At 42.2% G+C, this 20167-nt stretch overlaps 2 protein-coding genes across 2 annotated transcripts in view; both read right to left on the reverse strand.

Annotated features, from left to right (window-relative positions):
* The window catches only part of LOC306830001 (NACHT and WD repeat domain-containing protein 2), a gene marked incomplete at its 3' end in the record, with an annotated part of 7035 nt that extends 1449 nt beyond the window's left edge, over positions 1–5586 (reverse strand). Inside the window, exons 1-9 of the mRNA XM_079353218.1 lie at positions 5403–5586; positions 5178–5266; positions 4174–4281; positions 3775–3972; positions 3466–3598; positions 3237–3376; positions 2715–3065; positions 2355–2456; positions 7–749 (exon numbers count right to left, since the gene is read on the reverse strand). Coding sequence (XP_079209344.1) covers positions 7–749; positions 2355–2456; positions 2715–3065; positions 3237–3376; positions 3466–3598; positions 3775–3972; positions 4174–4281; positions 5178–5266; positions 5403–5463 — 1925 coding nt within the window. The 5' untranslated portion in view covers positions 5464–5586. The remainder of the gene's footprint in view (positions 1–6; positions 750–2354; positions 2457–2714; positions 3066–3236; positions 3377–3465; positions 3599–3774; positions 3973–4173; positions 4282–5177; positions 5267–5402) is intronic.
* A 185-nt stretch (positions 5587–5771) lies between these two features.
* Positions 5772–20167, reverse strand: part of fchsd2 (FCH and double SH3 domains 2) — a 56566-nt gene continuing 42170 nt past the window's right edge. Inside the window, exons 14-22 of the mRNA XM_079353219.1 lie at positions 19171–19260; positions 18874–18936; positions 14003–14137; positions 13638–13721; positions 13272–13449; positions 12441–12661; positions 10467–10659; positions 10220–10308; positions 5772–9561 (exon numbers count right to left, since the gene is read on the reverse strand). Coding sequence (XP_079209345.1) covers positions 9469–9561; positions 10220–10308; positions 10467–10659; positions 12441–12661; positions 13272–13449; positions 13638–13721; positions 14003–14137; positions 18874–18936; positions 19171–19260 — 1146 coding nt within the window. The 3' untranslated portion in view covers positions 5772–9468. The remainder of the gene's footprint in view (positions 9562–10219; positions 10309–10466; positions 10660–12440; positions 12662–13271; positions 13450–13637; positions 13722–14002; positions 14138–18873; positions 18937–19170; positions 19261–20167) is intronic.

Genomic DNA, 20167 nt, shown 5'->3' on the forward strand with positions numbered 1-20167 from the left:
TGGTGCAGGAGTCGAGCGTAGAGAGTCAGACAGCAAGAAGTCAGCGCCTGGTTCACCAGCGCCTGTTGCCCTGATGTCACTCTCCTCTCTGAACTTTTCAGCAGTGATGCCAACATCTTCGAACGTTGCTTCCTGCCCACCACTCCCAGCTGCAAGAACACATATCCTGAATTCTTCTCCTCGTCCCCTGACACTGATGAAGTTGGACTTTGTTGGTTGAACCCCTGCAGGACCTGTGTTCGCTTAGTGGAGACTGAGAGGATGAGTTTGACGCTGGGAGGTAGAGGCGAGGGGAGGCTCTTACTGATTTCAAGTCCAAATGTGTTTTCAATTTGATCCAGACCAACAAGGATTAGAATCAGAGGCTGATTGGTTGAAGGCATGAGGGAGAGGAGGGATGATAGGCGTTCTCTCAGCTCCGACAGACAAATGTCAGGTTTCATGATGCCAGAAAGATCTAGGAATGATGCAGTACTTGGGTCTTGGTCAGAAACGTACTCTTTGGTTTTTTGCTCAGGGGGAGGATTCAAATTTGATGTCAGGAAGTTGGCGTTTTTGTCACTAAGGTTGTCGGTACTGCCTGAATCTTCAAGGTCCCAGAGTTTTCGCTTTGAGGAAGATTTGCTTTTATATTGAGCAACAATCTGATAACACAAACTCAACAACATGTGCTTCTGGGAAGAGTTGATGGACAGGTTGCAAAAATAAGTGATCACTACGGGATCAGAGTCCGGTAACCAGGACTTCATCTGTGGAGAAATACAAACACTTGTTTACTCAGACCACAAGGTTTAGATTCCTGCAGCAAGGTTGACAGTTAATCCAGTCTCTCTTAGATTCTTAAACCTTTTAAAGTAATAAGTTATGCTTATTTTATATCTCTTGTGGCTTATTCCCGCATCCACTGATAAAATGTCTGGAACACTTATTTATTGCAGCAGAAGATGCTGTAATTCTTTACAGCAGTAAAGAATATCAAATAAAGTAGCCTAAATATTCAGATCAGCATTGACCCAAATCCAGGACTGGATCACCAAATTAAAACTTCTATTTTTTACTACAAAAAAAACATGTGCATGTTTTTAGAACATCCAGAAAAGACCTCATACTCATATACTGTATATGAGTGGGATGTACAGCTTGTGTAAAGGTGCGTGATAACGGTATGCAATTGAGAAGCCCAAGTATGTTAAAGTTATCCCCAGACAGATGACCACAAAAAGAAAACAAACAAAAAGCAAAATAGTTAAAAGACAAAAAAATAGGCTCCCTTTTCTAAATAACTGAGAAATTCGGAGAAACAAAGTAAACTGCTGGTAAGAGAAGAACAACTAAGCTCTCTACAACTGAGACCCAAAGGCCACATGGTCCATGTTTATAAAGAAACAAATAGGCTAGGTCAGAAATCCCAAACCCCAAAAAGCTACACAGACAGAGCTGCTGGAAAGAGAACAAGTCAAGTGGTGCTTATACAGAATCACACACTCCTAAAAGACACAAGGAAGACAGAGCGAACGGCCCACTGTCTCTGATGGTGAGACAATGAGTCAGCACAGAGTGCTGCAGCTCAAGGGAATATATAAGATTAACACACCTGGACCAAGTTAGAGCCAATCAGTCACACACACACACACACACACACACACACACACACCTACACACACACACACACACACACACACACACACACACACACACACACACACACACACACACACACACAGCTGACACTGCACTGAGATGATTACCTCCCTCACAGCTTGTTCATGAGTTTAAGTACCTGGGGATCATGCTGCATTCTCCACTTTCTTTTAAAAGTTTCAAACACCGTCAAATTAAACTTATTGTAAGCAAATTCGGACTTCTCTGAGTGAAGGTGCAGCCTTGATGTATTTGTATTCTATGACATTTTTACATGTCGACTATTTCGTAACGAGTTGGTCACTTCCAGGAGCAGCAAGGTTGAAACGTGTTGAATCTCTGTATAAAAGTGTTGAAAAGAGTGTCTCGTTCTTGTGTCGCCATTGTTAACATTCTTCAAAAGCACAAGCTATTAAGACGCTTCAAAAAGTTCAAAACTGTTTTTTGTTTTTTTCTTGTCTCACATTCCAAAAGCCAACCAGAAGACCCCAAAATATTCATACTATGTGAGAGGGGAGAACAAATGATTAATGGGAAGTGTTTTAAAATATCACTTCGTCTTAAATTGACATATTTGTAAATGTAACGTTCTGTTTGTGTCAGCAAGTTTAATTTAGTGCTCAAACCACATCACTGCAAAACACTTATTTCTAGCTCTGTTATTTCAAAGGTATGTTAAAATGATCAAAGTCAGTTTGACATTTCCAACCCACCTTTTTAGCACAGTGTGCCAGCAGAACTGTCTTCCCGGTGCATGGTCCTCCTGTCACCACTAATGGACACTGTTTTTCACTCTGCTCCACATAAACTCGGATCTGCAATAAAAAGGTAAGCCTGGAGATTCAATGTTGAAACTTTACAGGCGTGTTTTTCGTGTTAGAACATAGGGAAACAGAAAAGAATATATCTGTACCGGGATGTTGGATTTAAAATGACTGAATGCCATTATCAACTGTGCCTTCCATAAGACAAACTCTAAACAGCTCTGTCATTAATTCACTGTCATCTTCACAATCAAATCAAAGTAATCAAGTCAGCGACTTAAAGCAAATCAAGACCCCCTTCATCCAAACCTCTTCCTCCTCTGGTCGAGTGATGTCATAAAAACTGGACAGGATGTCACACAGCTCCTCCTGCTCAAGCTGCTCTCTGACTAAAGCGTCACCCGGCCGAGTGTCTTCTCTGATTTCCAATATGTGGATGCTGTCAATCAACCCCAAGAGGTCAGAGTACACCTGCTGGCACAGGGACTCGGCGTAGCCTCGCCTCCTTGCTGTTGTGTAACCATGGCGACGGTCACACTCTGTGGCGGTGGTGTAGACGAGAAGCTGAGAGGAAGTGATAAGCCCGGGAAGGAAGTTGTCACAAAGCTCTGAAAGTAATTGTCCATCAGAAGGAGTTGTTTCCAGCTGCAATGCAGCAGCCTGGAAAAGCCGAATACAGAAGGGGAAAAGAATTTTGTTCAGCATTAAAAATGGACTTTGACAGTGACTCACAAAGTCATGTAAAGTGAGAAAAAGCGGGTTGTGACATGATTCTTATAGTATAACTAAAATTACATCGATGCCTATGAGAGAGTGGTGGATGACTCCTACCTCAAACTGTTGCAGATTTTTTGACCGCACCAGCCTCTGTCCTTTTGCATTGATGACCTTGTGGACGTAAACCAGGCAGCGTCTGATGATGTCATTATTGGGACAGTGGTCCAGAGCAAATCTAATATCTAAGTCGAGGGCTGAAGAGGAGCAGCAAACTCAGCATTTAACTTTATTTTAACATCGACTGTAGTACAGAAAAACACGCACAGACAGGCATCCATCTCACCTGATCTGTAGTAGCTCCGGGCTTTCTCCTGAGCCAGGAGACCTTTGTGGACACACAGACTCACAGTGGTCTGAATCATCTTCCTCAGCCCTTCTTCTTTAGTCGTCATCTGAGTGTCTTCTTCCTCTCTTGCCTGCCGAAAAGAAAACCCATCCATCCATCCCTCCACTTGCTCAAAATCTAAACTAACTTGTACTCACGTTCAATTAGCAGTTGTACTTTTAAACCTACTGTTTGTGTTATGACTCAGTTGTTATCAAAATTTGAATGTGGAGGGTAAACTAAAAGTCAAATACTTTGTTTTCTCACCTGAGGGCAGCAGGTGTGTGTTTGTGCAGCTCTCAGGTAGTAGGAGGGAGGGATGCTGTTCTCATCCCTCTGGTACTCCCTCTCAAGCTCCTGCGTGCTGACCCCCGCCTGCTGGCTCTCCTGTAGCAGCAGCTGGTACTCTGACACCTCCACCCGGGTTGGCAGGCTGGCTGTGCCATACTGGTGTCCTATCAGAGCCTGCAGCACCGCCAAGTGGACACAGAAAGAAATGCAGCATAACAGAGACACAATTACTTGTTTGGATATTCAGGGTTAGACAACTTTCTTCCAATAACAGGAATCTCAAGTTTTTTTTGGCAGTTTGTACTCTTTGGTTTTCAAAGGTTTTTTCTTTCTTCTCTTCAATCATCGTTAAGTAAATCCTGGTGATTAATTTACCAGTAGAAAAGGTCCAGCGGAGCTCTCTCTGCATTCTTTGATAATCTGCTGTCTGATGTTTATATCGGGCCAACGACTGGGATCACTTGACTCAAATGGGTCTATTACCTACATACACACACACACACACACACACACACACACACACACACACACACACACACACACACACACACACACACACACACACACACACACACACACACACACACACACACACACACACACAATGCAAAGGTTAAAACAATCAAGTGGAGAGATGGTTGACAATAATTTTTCCAAAAGCCAAAAACAACAAGTAATAAACAGTCTGCTCCTGGCCCAGTGAAATATGATATTCTGCTTTCTTTTTAATCACACATGCTGCTGAAAAGAGATGAGGGAACAACATGCTGAACTGACGGGCAAACACAAACACACACACACACACACGACAGTGTCACATTACAGCTGCTCATCCTCTCAGCAGTCAAATTTAATTAACAAATCTGAGGAGAATTGACTACACATTGGCAAGAATGGCCTCAAGGGAATAGTCTGGAAAAAAGACACACGCAAACACACGCACACACGGGTGCTACTAAATAATACTGTTCCACTGCTCGCAGTGAGAATCATATTTTCTGATAAAATAGGAAAAACAAGCGTTTCATTCCTTTTTTAAATCCGGATTTGGATCCATACAATTATTCAATATTTGTGTTGTCCCTTCTTCCACTCCACTGTGACAGAGCGGGAGATGCAATGTTTTCCATGGCAAACATACAGTTACACAGATATACAGTAAAAGGTGAGGCGCTCTTTAAAGTCGTTAAAGTTAATGTGAGTTCTTATGACCTTACTGTGTATCATTATGAACAGCAAATGCACACACACCTCCGACGACTTGTATTTACTGTGTTAAATGAATCACAATATGAAGCATTGACCTCTGAGGTTGCAACAACATCACACAATCGTGCAACCATCACTGCAGGATTCAGTTCAGAGAAGCGTGCACTCACCCTGAGCTCCAGCCCCAGTGTGCGTCTACAGTGCTCTCGAAGTTTGGGAAACACGTTCTCTCTCAGGGCTCTGCGCTCCACCACACTGTCTGCTCAAAGCATAAACAAAAGCAAGCATTTAATAAGCATAGAACACACAACGAAAGGGCAGATTATGCTTCATCAGCCTTTTTCAGATGTCACAATATTCATCTGATGCTTTAGGAAAATGAACCGTCAACATACCTTCTGGGTTGGAGCACAGATACAGTTTGACACAGGTTGAGCTGCGGTTAGACCGATCCATTTCTTGTAGTCTGCTACATTAAGGGAGAGAACACTTTTGCTGTGAACAAATTTCAATCCCCAAAAAACAGAAAGTTCCAATTTTCTGCCTCTCCTCAGCGCTTCTGACTCTCTTCTCCCTCCTCATGCTCGACTCAGGAAACTCCGGCCTGCAGTGTTTACAGAGTGTGTGTTATCACGATCACGCCCACCTCCATTCAGCACATCAACACAAATATGAAGGACACAGAGTTTGATACGGGACGGCACCACAGAGCGCATGGACACATTTAAATGAGAAGAAGAGAAAAAAGGATAATGACGTGAAAAGAAGTTTTCAATGTTTTTTTATTAATTAACATTTGTACACAATAAATACAAACTTTGTTTTTTGTACAGCCAGTAATAATATGCTGAAAGACCTTTGCACCGGTTCTCATTATTGTCAACATGGCAACAGTCGATGGAGAGAGAGAGAGAGAGAGAGAGAGAGAGAGAGAGAGAGAGAGAGAGAGAGAGAGAATAGGCCTGTTGGTTAATCCTTTAGAGCAGCTATGCAGCTGCTCTAAAGGAGGTGAAATAAAAAGATACAAAACATGAAACCAAGACAAAGGGCCAATATCAAAGAATGTTTACACTGTAGTTCTCGGGAAGGACTGTTAAGAAGGGGAAATAATCATGTGGCAAGTGGCAAGAAAAAGCCATGAATATGACATCTGATAGTCTAATACAGCATTCTCGGCTGTAAACGGTAAACTCAAATAGCTTAATTAGAGGCTGCTGTTCAGTAGAGTATGGGAACTGAAACAGAAACTTATTCCCACACGAAAGTAAGTACTTCATTTCAATCCTTGTACTCTGTAGTGTTTTTGCAGATCGGAATAAAACAAACTTCACCCTTTTAATCCAACAGGAAATGTGCTATGATACTGCAATGCCTGATAACACAACGGCCATGTCTAATACGCTTCCTCTAAATGTTTCATGTTTAATTTCCAGAGCTGTCTCTCACCAGGGCTGGATTCCTTTTTATTGTTCCCAGCTGACAGGAGTGAAGATTCTTCTCAAGTGTTGCATTTTGGGAAAATAATGTTTGTTTGTTTACTTCAAAGATATTCAGAGTGCTCTAAGAAAGTAAACCCTGGTTTAATAAATAGGGGGTGGGGGGGTGGGGGGAGGAAACGGGGCACGTCTTTACATCTTCAGCATCAAACATCAATCAGTTTGAACATCCAGACTAAAAAAACACTTTCTCTCCAAGTCTTCATTCAACAACATCCCTCAGCAGGGTTTGTTAATCATAAGTAGAAAAAAAACACCAAATGACACTCTCGTTTCTCAATCTCTTTGAAAGAGATCATAAAAATAAAAACAGAAAATGATCAGTCACACTGAAATAAAAAAAGGATCCAGCACAGAATCAGAATGAAAAGAACCCTGATTTCTGTGATCAAATCAGAGTCAGAGTCTTTTCTATTCATTCTGATGCTATGTTAAAGTAGTGCTACTTTCCAGGAAAGGAGGGGCACAAATAAATAAAAGTGCTACACTGCCCTTTAGGCAAAGGAGCTTTAAAGGCTTGAGGGGTGTATAAGGGAGGAGACTTATTTACTTTGAGTAAAAAAAACAAAAAACGAAAAAACAAACAAAAGAATTGTACTTAGCTTCATGTGAATGTCGTTTGCTAGTTCTGTCCATTGAGCATGATGCAACGTGTTTGTTTTGTTTTTCTTTCTTCCACTATGAGTTGAAGTTGAAATGTGAGACACGTAAAAAAAAATAAAAAAATGATCACACTTATTTGGGCATTTTAAATGTGTATGTTATCTCTTCTGTTATACAGACTCCCATAGTTAGTTTTTTTCTAATACAGCAGAGAAGCAGTGATTTACCGGAGTTGCATGGCAGAGCAACAAAAGAGAGAAAAAAAACAACAACAAAAAAAACTTCATATGTATTGCATGAAGGCTCCGATGGATATACGGGAACAAAAATCAGTGTGAAAAGAGATATGATGCTCAGGAATAAAAGCTTTACAGTTCATTCTGTGATTAATAAAACCTTCTGCAGCTTATATTATCAGTGTCGACATTATTTCAAATACATCCTTTCTTGTCACCACATAGTGAATACCAACAGTTTCAGTGCCTTTGAAAGCACCAGGAGCCGCCTCTTGAATCAATCAGTGATACGAGTCACAGAATGACAAATATAGCGATGCGCGTGTAATATAATGTTGCTGTGTGTGTGTATATGATCGCCACCGATTCACACTGACTGCCAACGGACAGAAGAGACATTAGAGAAAAGAGGGAGACAAAGAAAGTCAGGATGAGAAAGAGATTTGAAGAAGAAACGAGCAGAAGGGAGGATCCAGCCTCCGTCTTCTCTCTCGTTTGTTCGCTCTCTTCTTCCCTCTCCTCTTTCTTCTCGCCCTTCGTACTGTATTTACAATGCCCTTTCAGAATCATTGGAGGAGAAAACTTCACCACTACATACCAGAGATGGTTTTCCATTCAGCAGAGTTAGTCTATATGAAACGCTGTGCATAACATTCCTATGACAACAGTAATGTACTGTACTAATACACATTTAATACGTATGATGAGAAGGACTATATATGGTGAGGGTAGGGCTGGCCAGGGGAGAGGGGGCTCTGCGTCCACACACAACCCAGTTTCTCTGTCCATTTACAAAACCCCAGCTGCACTCTAAAAATGACACGTTTGGCAAGTTTTGTATTTTTCTACTCTCATTTAGCTTACTTTAATAGAGTCCTGAACATCAATTTATCCCTTCAGGTAAATAATAAAAGGACTAAACTAAACAAACATTTGTGGCCAAACACAATGAGAACAAACCTCTTTTGCAAGCAACAAGGCTGAAGTTTGGGCTTAAGGTTAAACAGATCTCTGCATGTTTTCACCTCCAACATACAGTTCTGCATTATTCTGCACCTTCAGAGTATAAACTGTTGTAAGAGTAGCTTAAGCTTATAAGCTAGGAAGCTACTTGCCAGGCTACAGTAGCTGTTGTAGCTACTTAGCTTTGTTAGCCTGCATGCTAAAATGCTTTAGCTTCTATTGTAAGAGTTTAGTCACTGGAAGTCTTTGAATACTACTGTATAGTCATGTCACAGAAGTATGCAGAAGCATTAGCTTTAACAAGCACATGCTTATTGATGATTCTGAAGACACAAGGCCTTTTCTCAGTAACTAGCTTAAAAGTCTGATTCTCAGGGTCTTTAACTATCAATGTTTGAGCTTGCTGTCCTGACAATCCTTCCCATTTCTTCAAACGTCACAAAATTCTCTTTTACAAATGTGTGTACAACCGCACAGAACTTTGTAAATCAGGGAGAATAAAGATAGACGTTAAAAAAGCTCAGAGCTTTACAAGTCTTTTAAACATCAATCCTATATGTTTAACTTTCCCATTTGTTTCTCACCTAAGCTCATTAAGTTCCAAGTATCCATAATGCTCCTCGTGTTTTTTAATATTAGTTTTTAAGTGAGAATGTGGGATTTCTCAAACACAGCTAAATATTCCTCCTGAAAATACAGACGTTACATTTATCTGCAAGTAAGCTAAAGAGGATAAAAGAAAAACTTGCCAGACCCATCATGAACTTTCCTTCACACAACACCTCACATAACATTCTACTTCCTCTTCAGTGTGCTCGGGCTCGCTGCCCGATGAGGTGAAGTTTTAAGGCAAGAATGGGGGGAGGGGAGAGGGCAGGGAGGGATGTGGGGGCAGCTACTGCTGCACTTCATTAAGAAGCTAATACGGAGATCACTTGATTGGATTTTCTTTCTCTCCTCCGTCGCTTGCTCCCTTCCTCAACTTGAGGATGAGAGAAGACGCAGAGAGGCTGTGGGCGGAGGATGTGGTTCAGTTCAGCTGACTTAACACAGCTTTATTTTGGCTGACTTCAGTTCAGGTTCCCCAGCCTGTAGGATACATATGTCTGTCATCTGTCTTTATTTTTTATATCTCTATAATCGCCTGCCAGCTCGGCTGTTTGTCACACCAGTGTGATCTCCACCTCCTCTGTTTTGTCGCTCTTCTCTTGCTGTCGGCGGGAGTGTTGTTTCGGGGGAGGAGGAGCAGCTCTCACCTGCAGTGTTGGAGAGAAAAAGAAAAAAAATACAATAAAGGAAAGTTTGAGCAAAAAGGAAAAGTAAAGCAAACTGCAGTGAAGAATATAACAGGGATGCCCTACTTTCGCAAAAACTGTTTTTAAGACTTATTTTGAATAAACACATTTTGACATGATAAATCTGGCTCTCTAGCAATACATAGTACAAACAACAGTTATGTAAAACTTCTCTTTAGCTTGGAGTTTTTAAAAAAAGATGTTGTTTTGAGCAGCTCCTAATGAGTATTTCCCTCATTGATTGAGACAGCGTGTCTGCATCTAGAACACATCTTCAGTTTGATCTGTTTGTGTGATTTTAAGTCTGAAACTCAAACAGTTTCCGATTATCAAATCAAACTTTTCCAATTAAAAGTTTACATTTCAGTCCCTGCTGATGAATGCCTAATCTAACAGATCAACCCTAAACAGATGCTGCATGTTTGTCAGTTGTGTCTGACGACTTCCTTTGTGAATCTTACACCTTGTTTCAAAAGAAACGGTATGCTTCCATTGGGGGACCCATCAGAGGTTTTTTTTTTTTTTTTGTCACAAACTACTGACAACAAAGTTAAAATAAAAACATGAAAGTCTTCAACCCAAAACACACTTCTTGAATATAAATACATTTGATACTAACAGGTCGTAGTTTGCTTAGGCCTCCTTCAGGGGTGAATCTCAGAGGCTGAGGAAATCCTGGAGACACTGGACTCCTGCCAGAGCTTTGATCTACAAAGAGAGAGAGAGAGAGAGAGAGAGAGAGAGAGAGAGAGAGAGAGAGAGAGAGAGGGTGAGGAGGTTGCTGTAAACTCACTGTAAAAAGCCACAATGACCTCTTCTCGATTCCCTCAATTACACACTAACACTCTTTGTGTTGCACGGCTTACTGTGGGTGGATAGCGATCCCTTGTGTGACGAGGCAGGCGGTGGAGGCTTGTGTTCCCCGTTGAGTGCAGCAGAGGGAGAGCGTGGGAGAGGAGGCGGTGTGGAGGTCTCTGGGCTGGTGAAAGGGCTGATGGGAGGTTGGTCATACAGTGGAAGAGGGGGCAGCGATGATGGCCACTTCAGGGAAGGCGAAATCTAGAGACAGGGACGCACAGAAGTACAGATAAATATATCAGGAAACGACTATCTCGTCGAAGAATTATTGTGTAAGAGATAAAGTAAACCTACATCTTTGTATTTTTGAGCTACTTGGGAGCTGCATAATAACATAGCTAATACAAAACTGCTTGGGTCTTTTTATGCCTTCATTAGAGAGAAAGTGAAGTGTATAGAGGGAGACATGGCGAGAGAGAGAGAAACACGCAGGAAAGATGTCACAGGGCAGATTTAAACCCGCTTAAGGACTACAGCTTCTTTAGATGGGGCACACAAACTATCCACTCGACCGGCAGAGGCCCAACGTATCTCTCTTTTCAAAAGCTAAACACTCCACTTTGTTTACTTCCATGGCTCTCGCCTCATATAACCTGTGTACGATATGGAGCGCACAGTGAACACTGGGTTTTCAGAGATTTTGTTCAACCGAAGAAAGCTGACTGATGCAGCCAAATAAACACATTGTAAGAAGCTACAATTGTAAATGGAGCTGATTCACAAATGATTCATTGGAGGTTTGATTTTTGAAGCAATCCTTTTTTTTACTTTAGTCTTTTCATCCATTGTCAACGTTTATAAAGAGTACATCACAGTTTTAGGTCTTAACTTGGAACAAAGATATTCCTTAAACAATAACATACAGAAACAAAGGATGGTTTCCTCGTTCAAGATGTGACGTTACGCAGCAAAAATATTGTAGAAACCAGACGGATACAGATTTCTTACTTCCCTTATAAGGAGTTTTAGATGTGCAGGATTGTTGGTATGCGTTGTGTCTACAGGCATGTAGGAAGGGAGAGGCTGTTTCCTTCCTCTTTCTCCACCTCTAATAGGGCACCACTCTGTGCCAGAGATAAGACCTCTTTCTGTGATTGCAGTGTTGGGCTTTATCAGAGAACTGCAGGAACACGGCTGTTCTGATCTACTGTTTGTGAACTCACCCTGCTGATAGATCTACAGTATAACAGTCAGGGAGTGAGAGGAGTGGTGGCAGAGAAGACTATTTCTGCCCTCAGGATAGACTGAGATGTTTCCAGCTAATAGAGAGTGACGCGCTGGAAGTCTACGTGTGCCAAAATTAAAAGCATTTTTCAGCAACTTTAAACTTAAAGGGATACTTCACCCATCAAAACTTAAATCTGTATATACATCGGGTCATTCACGTCGTAGAAATGTGAAATTAATTTTGACGTTGGTGCTTTCTTGACCAAGAAAAGGCAGAAAGTGTCTTTGTGGCTCATGTGGATGAAAAACAACAACTCCCAGAATGCACAGCACCCCCAGGCCACTCCCACTGAAACTACAGGGCTCTATTTACAGTCCATCTACAACACATACATCTGTTTCCTCAACTGATTCGATCCGAGATTTCTGATCCGTCCGTCCTTCATGCAGTTTCACATTACATACTTTTTTTTTGCTATTATCGGTTCTTGTCAGCTTTCTCCACAAAGTCTGTTAGCATAGCTTCCTAGCAAGATGGTGGATTTAGATTCTGGCAGTAAGGTCCCGCCCACTGATCTGTGATAGGTCTGTAGCTTCAGTGGTTGAAAACATGAGTAAAACTCCTCTCGACTCCTTTTCAGACAAGAAATACAAAGCTTTTCCGTCTCAGGGGAAAAAAACGAGGACGGGATCCACAACCATTTAAAAATACTACAAGCTTTCAAATGATCCAAAGCTTAATGCAAATGAGGGAAGTATCCCTTTAATATGTGTGATATCTCTGTGACAGATATGTCTCTGTAACCGTGTCATACCTGTATGTCACCTGCCACTCCTCCACTGGTCTCCCCATTCTCCATGAAATCCTCCACCAGCACGGAGGGGAAGACGCCCACCCGCCCGTTGAGCTCCCCCTCCCAGAAGCCGTCGTCCGTCTGAGTGTCACGATTCAGCAAACGGATTACCGCTCCCTCGGCAAAGGAGAGCTCCTCGTCCGCCTGGCCCTCATAATCGTAAAGTGCACGGACATAAGTCGCTGAGGGGTGAAGAAAGACAAAGAGAGAGAGAGAGAGAGAGAGGGATGCACAGAGGGAATAATTATTCTGGAGGAAAAAACAGCTCCTGTCTGCTTTGCATTCATTGTCATAAAGAGAATGATGGACTCTGCTGGAGACAGGGAGATACAGAGAAGACTGAATAGAATAACTGTCATCATAATTGGGTGCCAGACTTTGTCAGTGAGCCTGGTCAGCGTGCTGCCGCAGAGCCGACACATATCCTCAGACAAAGAGGTGCAGAAGGAAATTCTCTATTTTGTTCTTTTGACATGTTCTTTTTTTTTCCAGCTGCTTTGGTCATGTTTCTGCTTCTAAAACTTGCTTACCAAAGAAGACAGAATAAGGCAGAACACCCACACTTGCTTCCTTTAATAACACCCATATTTACAAAAATAAACACTCAGCAACTCCAGCAGAGCAGGAGCCAAAAAGCGCTTAATCAGACGCACATAATAACCTCATTAAGGAGGGAAGAGAACTCATTTACATCGTACAACTTGAGTTAGCTTGTTTTACTTCAACTCCTGCCGTGTGGTTTAATCATTTCAAAGAACAATTTACCACTTGCCTGCTTTACAGCATACTCACTGTTAGTGTCTCCATTGACGCAGTTGGAGTGCAGCTCCGGTTCGGTGGAATTGGACGAGGTGTGTGATCGAGCGTCGAGTGTGGCCAGAGACTGGAGCATGCTCAGCAGACTGTTGGAGGTCGGGAACTGCAGGTATTTCTCTGGGACGTAGCCCACTTGGCCGGTCTTATTGCGAGCCTGGAGGAAATACAACAAACACACACACACAATGTAAAGTGTGTAAGCAAGGGCAGGAGAAAAAAACACACACAAATGGAAAGAAACGAGGGTCAGCAGATATACAAAGCACATGAAATAAATCTGTTTGTCGTTGCATCTGTACTGGTCATGAATACACGCGTGTGGATGTACGCTTATCAATGCACCTTAACCCAGTCCTCCATGTCTCCATCTTCAATGACCTCCAACATCTCTTTCTCATCGATGGTTAACTCATCTGGCTGAGAGGCCTGGTGGTGAGACAAATCAGCAGTGCAAAGGGCAGAAAGAGAGAGACTTCAAAAATGTATCCATAGGATTTACATGAAAACATGCTGTGGATGAACGTATCATGTGATGGTTGCTCTAATCGCATTTTTTTCTTTGAGCAAGATATTTAAACGGAATCTCTGAAAAAGTTGTGCTGTCTAAGAACATACATTACACACTGTGATTATAGCCGTGCGAGTAGCTGCAGACATTTAAAACTTGTAACTGCAGAGGGGATCTTTTTGTCGCCGTCGGTTCATACCTTGTACGAGTACAGGACTTTGCAGGTCAGTGGGTAGTTTCGAAGAGTTCCCGAAGGACTGGAGCTGCTGTCGTCAAAAACCTCCATGTTCTCTTCACACTCCTCGCCTTCCTCGCGCTCCAAGTCCACTGTGCCCTGTAACACACAAACACGAGCGTATCAATTACGAGTTTTTGATCGCTTCAGCCGATCAACTTGTTAACGCACCAGAGTGAAAGGCCTCCGATACTTCAGATCAAAAGTGAAAAGTTGCCAAAACAACAAAGAAAAGAAGAATGACTTCTCAGGTCGATCTTGTTTTCACACATTACATCCAAAACACTTCCAACAAATGTCGTTTTTGTCAGCAACTGTAACCTCAGTGTTTAACCTGCAAAGTGTTTGTGTGTCACGTCCATCATTCTTAACTTCTTCTTCCACCACATTTGGTCACCAGTTGTTGTGACTGTAATCAAGACCAGCGACTGTTTACCAAGAGTCACTTTAACCCATTAGCCCTGCTTACCTTGTCTTCCTGCCTCAGTGTCTCTGTCCTGCTGTGTGGGTGCTAAAGCTTTAAGAGACAGGTGTCGAGAGAATAATGTTTCACACGATCCAGCCCCGCCCTCTTTTCTTCCCTGAGAATTTCACTGGCTTATATGACGGTCATGTGATCGAGCTGGTAGAAAGATCCATCACACAGAGCAAGCTGAGCTGGCCACAACAATAGTGCGTGTGTGTGTGTGTGTGTGTGTGTGTGTGTGTGTGTATACCATCCCTAAGTCATTGTGTTTAGTCATCAGATTGCTGTTGACACGGTAAACCCTACACCAGCACAGAAACTAAACAGTGTGTGTTTTGTATATGAGATTAGATCACAAGATGGTCTCCCAGACATACAGTAAGATTACAATCGTTGGAGAGCAACAAAAAAAGAACCTTCAGGTGTTCCCTTATAAACATGAACAGACCACAGCTTAACACTATGGATGGTTACCAAAATGGCAGACAACCTGAAAACATAAAAATGTCTTTGATTCAGAATTTTCTTGAAAAAAGAAAGGACTATTTTTTTCTGTTAATCAGCCTATATACTGTATGTAATGTTCAAAGCGTTAACTGCTAACAGGCTCCATTAGACTATGTCAGCATGCTGACGCTCAGTAGGAATAATGTTTGCAATGTTTATCATCTTGGATTAGCCTGTTAGCATGCTAACATTTGTTAAGAAGTACAAAAACAAAGCCCGGCTCACGCTGGTGGGCGTGTTGTATTGGTCGAAACTCGACGCGCGTTTTAAACATCTGAAATGTGTCATCCGAGAGTAGATGTCAGAAATCAACTAAATGTGCAAGTCATCATCTGGGGGACATGAATTGTTTTTATGTATTTGTATGTTTCCAGCTGCAAACACATTTCCCTGAGTTGACAATGAAGATACTTTTGACCTTTGACCTGTCTATAGATATCTCTGCAGTGCTCCATCAAATGGTTGTTGACATATTTCTGGTGATGTAAACGCCGTACATGCTCATCTTTTGTTCCATTTCTCCAGTGTGTGTGGGTGTTTGAAAGTCACACACACACACACACACACACACACACACACACACACTAAAATACACCGTGCAAACTGCTGTGGCCCGTTAGCAGCAGATGTACTCAGGCTTATTCCCTAACACATAAACACGCAATGTTCCTGCTCTACCTGTACAGTAAACAAAGATATATTGTAAACATGAAGCGATATGGACAAAGCAAAAAGGGACAACCTGGAGACTTTGACAGAGTTTGAATCGAGTGGTGTTTGTTGTGTAACGTCACTGTGATCCACTTTACTTCATTGATTTAAAAGAACGCTGCGCTGCCTCTGGGCCAATTCCATTTCATCCCTGACGTAAAGTGAGCAGCATGAATTTCAGTAATTACCCATTAAAATATCAGGAAGAATACATCTCAGTGTATGTACAGAGTGTGCAGACCTGCAGAAGGTTTTATTGGTCCTGGAGGTAATAACTGTGAAAGTGATATTGTAATGAAGGCGGTGGCTGCCTGACGGACTCGAGGGGTTCTTGGCTTATATATTATTTTAAAGTCGGAATAACAAAGTTGCGAGGAGCTGGGGAAGGTTCCTGCTCCGGCTCTGGTTGTGTTTCCGTGCTTTTCTCAACCGATTATTATTCACAGCTCGTCCATCCTTACTTTCTTCTGTCTCTGACCATCACTCACTTCTTTGACTCCTGCTCATCAGTAAACTGCTGTTGCAACCCCTCCTACTCTTTTCCTATCTGTCTTCATTTCCTCTAATCCTTACTTCTTGGCAGTCTTTGAAGCTCCAGTCCACCCCAAATAAAACCAAACGCTGATCAACTACTGTCAAAGTTTGAATCCTCAATGTTCCTCCTGCTCTGTTCTTCTGTTCGTCCTACGCCAGGTGGTAGAATATTTAGTAAGTCTAGCTTCCTATTGATTGGTCCTGTGGATAAAGCATGACAATAATGAAAGACATAATCAACAAAAAAAGCACAGTATGTTCTCTTTCACAATGTGTCTTTCTCACCTCTGCACCTTATTTAACTCCTCAACACCTCACTATGCTGACTCTCTCTCTCTCTCTCTCTCTCTCTGTCATCAGTCTCTGCACCTTCATTTATTCCTCCAGTCCTTTTATTATCTCTGACTAGATGTTTTCCCCCCCTCATTCTAAAGACCCCTCCCCCACTCTCTCTATAGTGTGAGCTACAAGCTGCATTATCATGTGAGCACAGAGTCAAGTGCTCGCAATATAGCAGACTGACTATGTTTAGACCTGTTGACAGTCACACGCACATCCGCAAACTCCCCCCCCACCTCCACACACACACACACACCACACACACACACACACACACACACACACACACGTGCATCAAGGCCCAGGACTCACTCCATTAATTATTCTCTCAGAAATAGAAACACCAGAAATACACAAAGATGCACTAAAAACACAACATGAATATAATGGCATGAATAACTCATGAACACACACACATGTTCAATAATACTGAAATGACATATGGAGGTAGTGGGTAGTTTGTTTTTTTGAGAGTTGGTGTTTTTTTTTTTATCTGTTTCTAGTCCTTTTGCTAAGCTAAGCTAACTTTCTCTGAGCTTAAGCATCATGAACGGTGAGTGTTGTCAATCATGTCGAATACTTAGACGAATACCAAAAAAAACGCTAGACCGTATATTTTAGCTGGGATGTTGAAAAATGATATTCTACTACTGCCAGTAAAACAGAAAAGGACAATGTGAAGTACACGTGGTCTACACATAAACACTTCATGGTGATTAAAGAAATGCTACCCTCAAGATTTGGATCTGGACTCAGTCCATCTTGTTGAAGTAAGGGGTCATGACAAAAAAAAACAAAAAAAACAAAAAAAACAAAACGTTAAATTTTTAAAGACCACATCAGTATTCCAGAGGGGAAGTGGTGCGTTTTAAAAGGCTTCAACTGGAGTGACACATGATTAGGCAGCGGGGCTGGGGTCAATTATCTTGCAGTCTAAATCTTTCAGGAATTAATGTTTCAGGAGAAGCGTGTTCGAGCTGGGTGGTTTTCACTGATAATGATGTCATAAAGAAATAAAAATCGGTGATCTGTGAGTCAGAGCCTGAGGTTGAAAGTCTATTCTTGAGAGTGCTGAATCCAGGGCAGGAAGAAAAACTGTTATGAAGACACACGAGCCTAGAGTAAATATATGAGAGACGCACAGTGCCATTATTCAGCGGTCTGGTGGATTTCATTTGAAGTGGGTAAAAGAAAGCCACCATGCATACAATAGCCATCAGTTACAACTGTTGCGGGCCGAAAAGGAATTTTCCTACATCTGATTTTAAGTTTCAGATTATCTTTTTCCAGCCAAGTCAGGAACTGCGGCGACAATGGGCATGAACTGAAGCTTTTTTGTCTTCATATAATTGTCGTATCGTTAAAGTTCTATTACTTCCCAAATGTTGTCTTTTCTTCACATCCAATGGTTTCAGATTTCATCAAAGGGTAACTAAAGCCCAAAGTTAAGGCTGACGTGCATTTCCCCTGGAATGCCTTTAAGGAATCAATGGGGGGGGGGTTAAGACATGCTCATACTCCTTCATGCTGTCAGCATCAGCAGCAACAACATACAGTCTATGCAACATACACAAACACACTTAACTGATTCGCAGGTTTAGCTACGTTATTCAAGAGCCATGACAGAGGACTCAAGGAGCAGCAATGACACTTTTGGCGACAACTTGCTCCAGAGTGTCCTGCAGACCATGTCGATGGGGGTCCAGAGTCAAATTAATTTGAATAGTTAGCGCAGGCAGCAACAGCTGATTTGTGATTTTTTATTTTTATTTATTTTTTTTTTTTTTCTGACTTTTTCTGCCTTTATTGAGAGAGGGGATAAAGTAGACAGAGACGGTAATGGGGGGAGAGAGGGGAATGATATGCTGGGAAGAGGCCTCGGGTCGGAGTCGAACCCGGGCCCGCGTGAGGACTTTAGCCTCCAGACATGGCGACGCGAGCTCCCCTGAGGTGTGATTTTTATAAACTTTGGTGACGAAAGCTGGTATCGCGCATGTCCCCTGCCTCTAGATCAGCCAATAGAAAAAGGAAATTGCAATAGCTGGTTTCAACCTGTAGAGGGTCGTCGCGATGCACATTTTTAGATTTGGAGCAATTTCATAAACAACACTACTTCATACCCAAACACGCAGGTTTGAAGCTGAAAATTAGGGGTCTGGGGGTTTAGTTACTCTTTAATAAATGTTCCGTTTTTTTGGGGTTTTTTTTCAACAGAACCATTTTGGATGGCTTGGCAAGAAAAACAGCAACGCACGCACAGTGAGGGGAGGTGTCTCACCGACAGTGAGGGATCGTGGGAGGTGTAGCTGGCCCAACGTTCATTCTCCAACTCCTCCATCACCTACAGCATGCACAGAGAGAGTGAGTGGGGTTTATACACAGGTTGCAAACGGACACACTCCCACAGATACGGCACAATATAAACTGGAAGTCATGCGTGAAATCATTCTGAAAGGCTTGCATGTGTGAATGCACTCACAAACATTTACCAGTCGCATAAAAGGGACAGGCTTACGCACACGCACACAATCTGTACAGGTTTTTATGGTCTCAAACACCCCGTGGTGAAACACACCTGGTTCATGGCGCTCTTCAGCCAGGTATCCACAGCAACCCCCACCTGGCGCAGAAGGTCCAAGCGAGCCTCCGCTTTTAGCTTTATCGTCTTTGGAGAAAGAGGCAGAGATGAGGGGTCAATAACACAAACAAATAAGTATCAGTTTGTCTTACATCAGTCTTTAAAAGGAACCTATGAACAAAAAAGTGGATCTTTTTTTCCTGACAGAGTCACTGCAAAGAATCTCATTTCAATTTAACGTTCTGATGAAAGCCTGTAAAAGTACCAGAGGTCCCCTAACACCAAAAATATGAAACAATCCTAAACCAGCCTTGATACGAAGGTGACAATGGTTGCTGTTAATTTGATCCGGAGGCTGCAAAAGTTTCAGCTGGGTTCTTCAAATGGAGTTAACTATTTTTACACTCAGTTAAAAAAAAAAAGAAAAGAAAAAAGAACTAGCCATCATAATTCATCTACTGTCAGCACCCTTTGTCCAGTTGGGAGCTGTCACTGCACCGCTAATCACAGGTTTGATAAACAAAGACAAACAACCGTTCAGGCTCACATTCAGAAGTCATCAGTTAAGAAGTAAGTCTTAGGACTGCAGAGGAGAACATGCAGCCTTCACACAGAAAGACTCCTGTTCTTTTTGCTACAGTGCTCACCACTGTACCACCGTGCAGCGGGGCCATAATAATATCTAAGGTGATACCAAACACCACTATGTATAGGAAGCCCTGGGCCTTCAAAGGCGTGAGAATAACCAAACGTGGGATGTGCAAAAAGTGAAGTTAAAAAATAGACACGTGAAAGGATGCATGTAAGGTATAACTTACAGTTTCTATGTGTACACGATACCAGCTTTGTAAATGTCTCACATGAATCCAAAATAAATCATTTTTCAGTATTTTATTGGCACTCGATTCGTCGGAGGGTAGCTGATGACGAGCTTGATCTTCGTCTGACCTTCAAATGGTGAAAAAACACGGCTTAGTACTCAGACCTCCCATCC

The sequence above is a fragment of the Symphodus melops genome (genome assembly GCF_947650265.1).
Source record: "Symphodus melops genome assembly, chromosome: 10".
Lineage (NCBI taxonomy): Eukaryota > Metazoa > Chordata > Actinopteri > Labriformes > Labridae > Symphodus > Symphodus melops.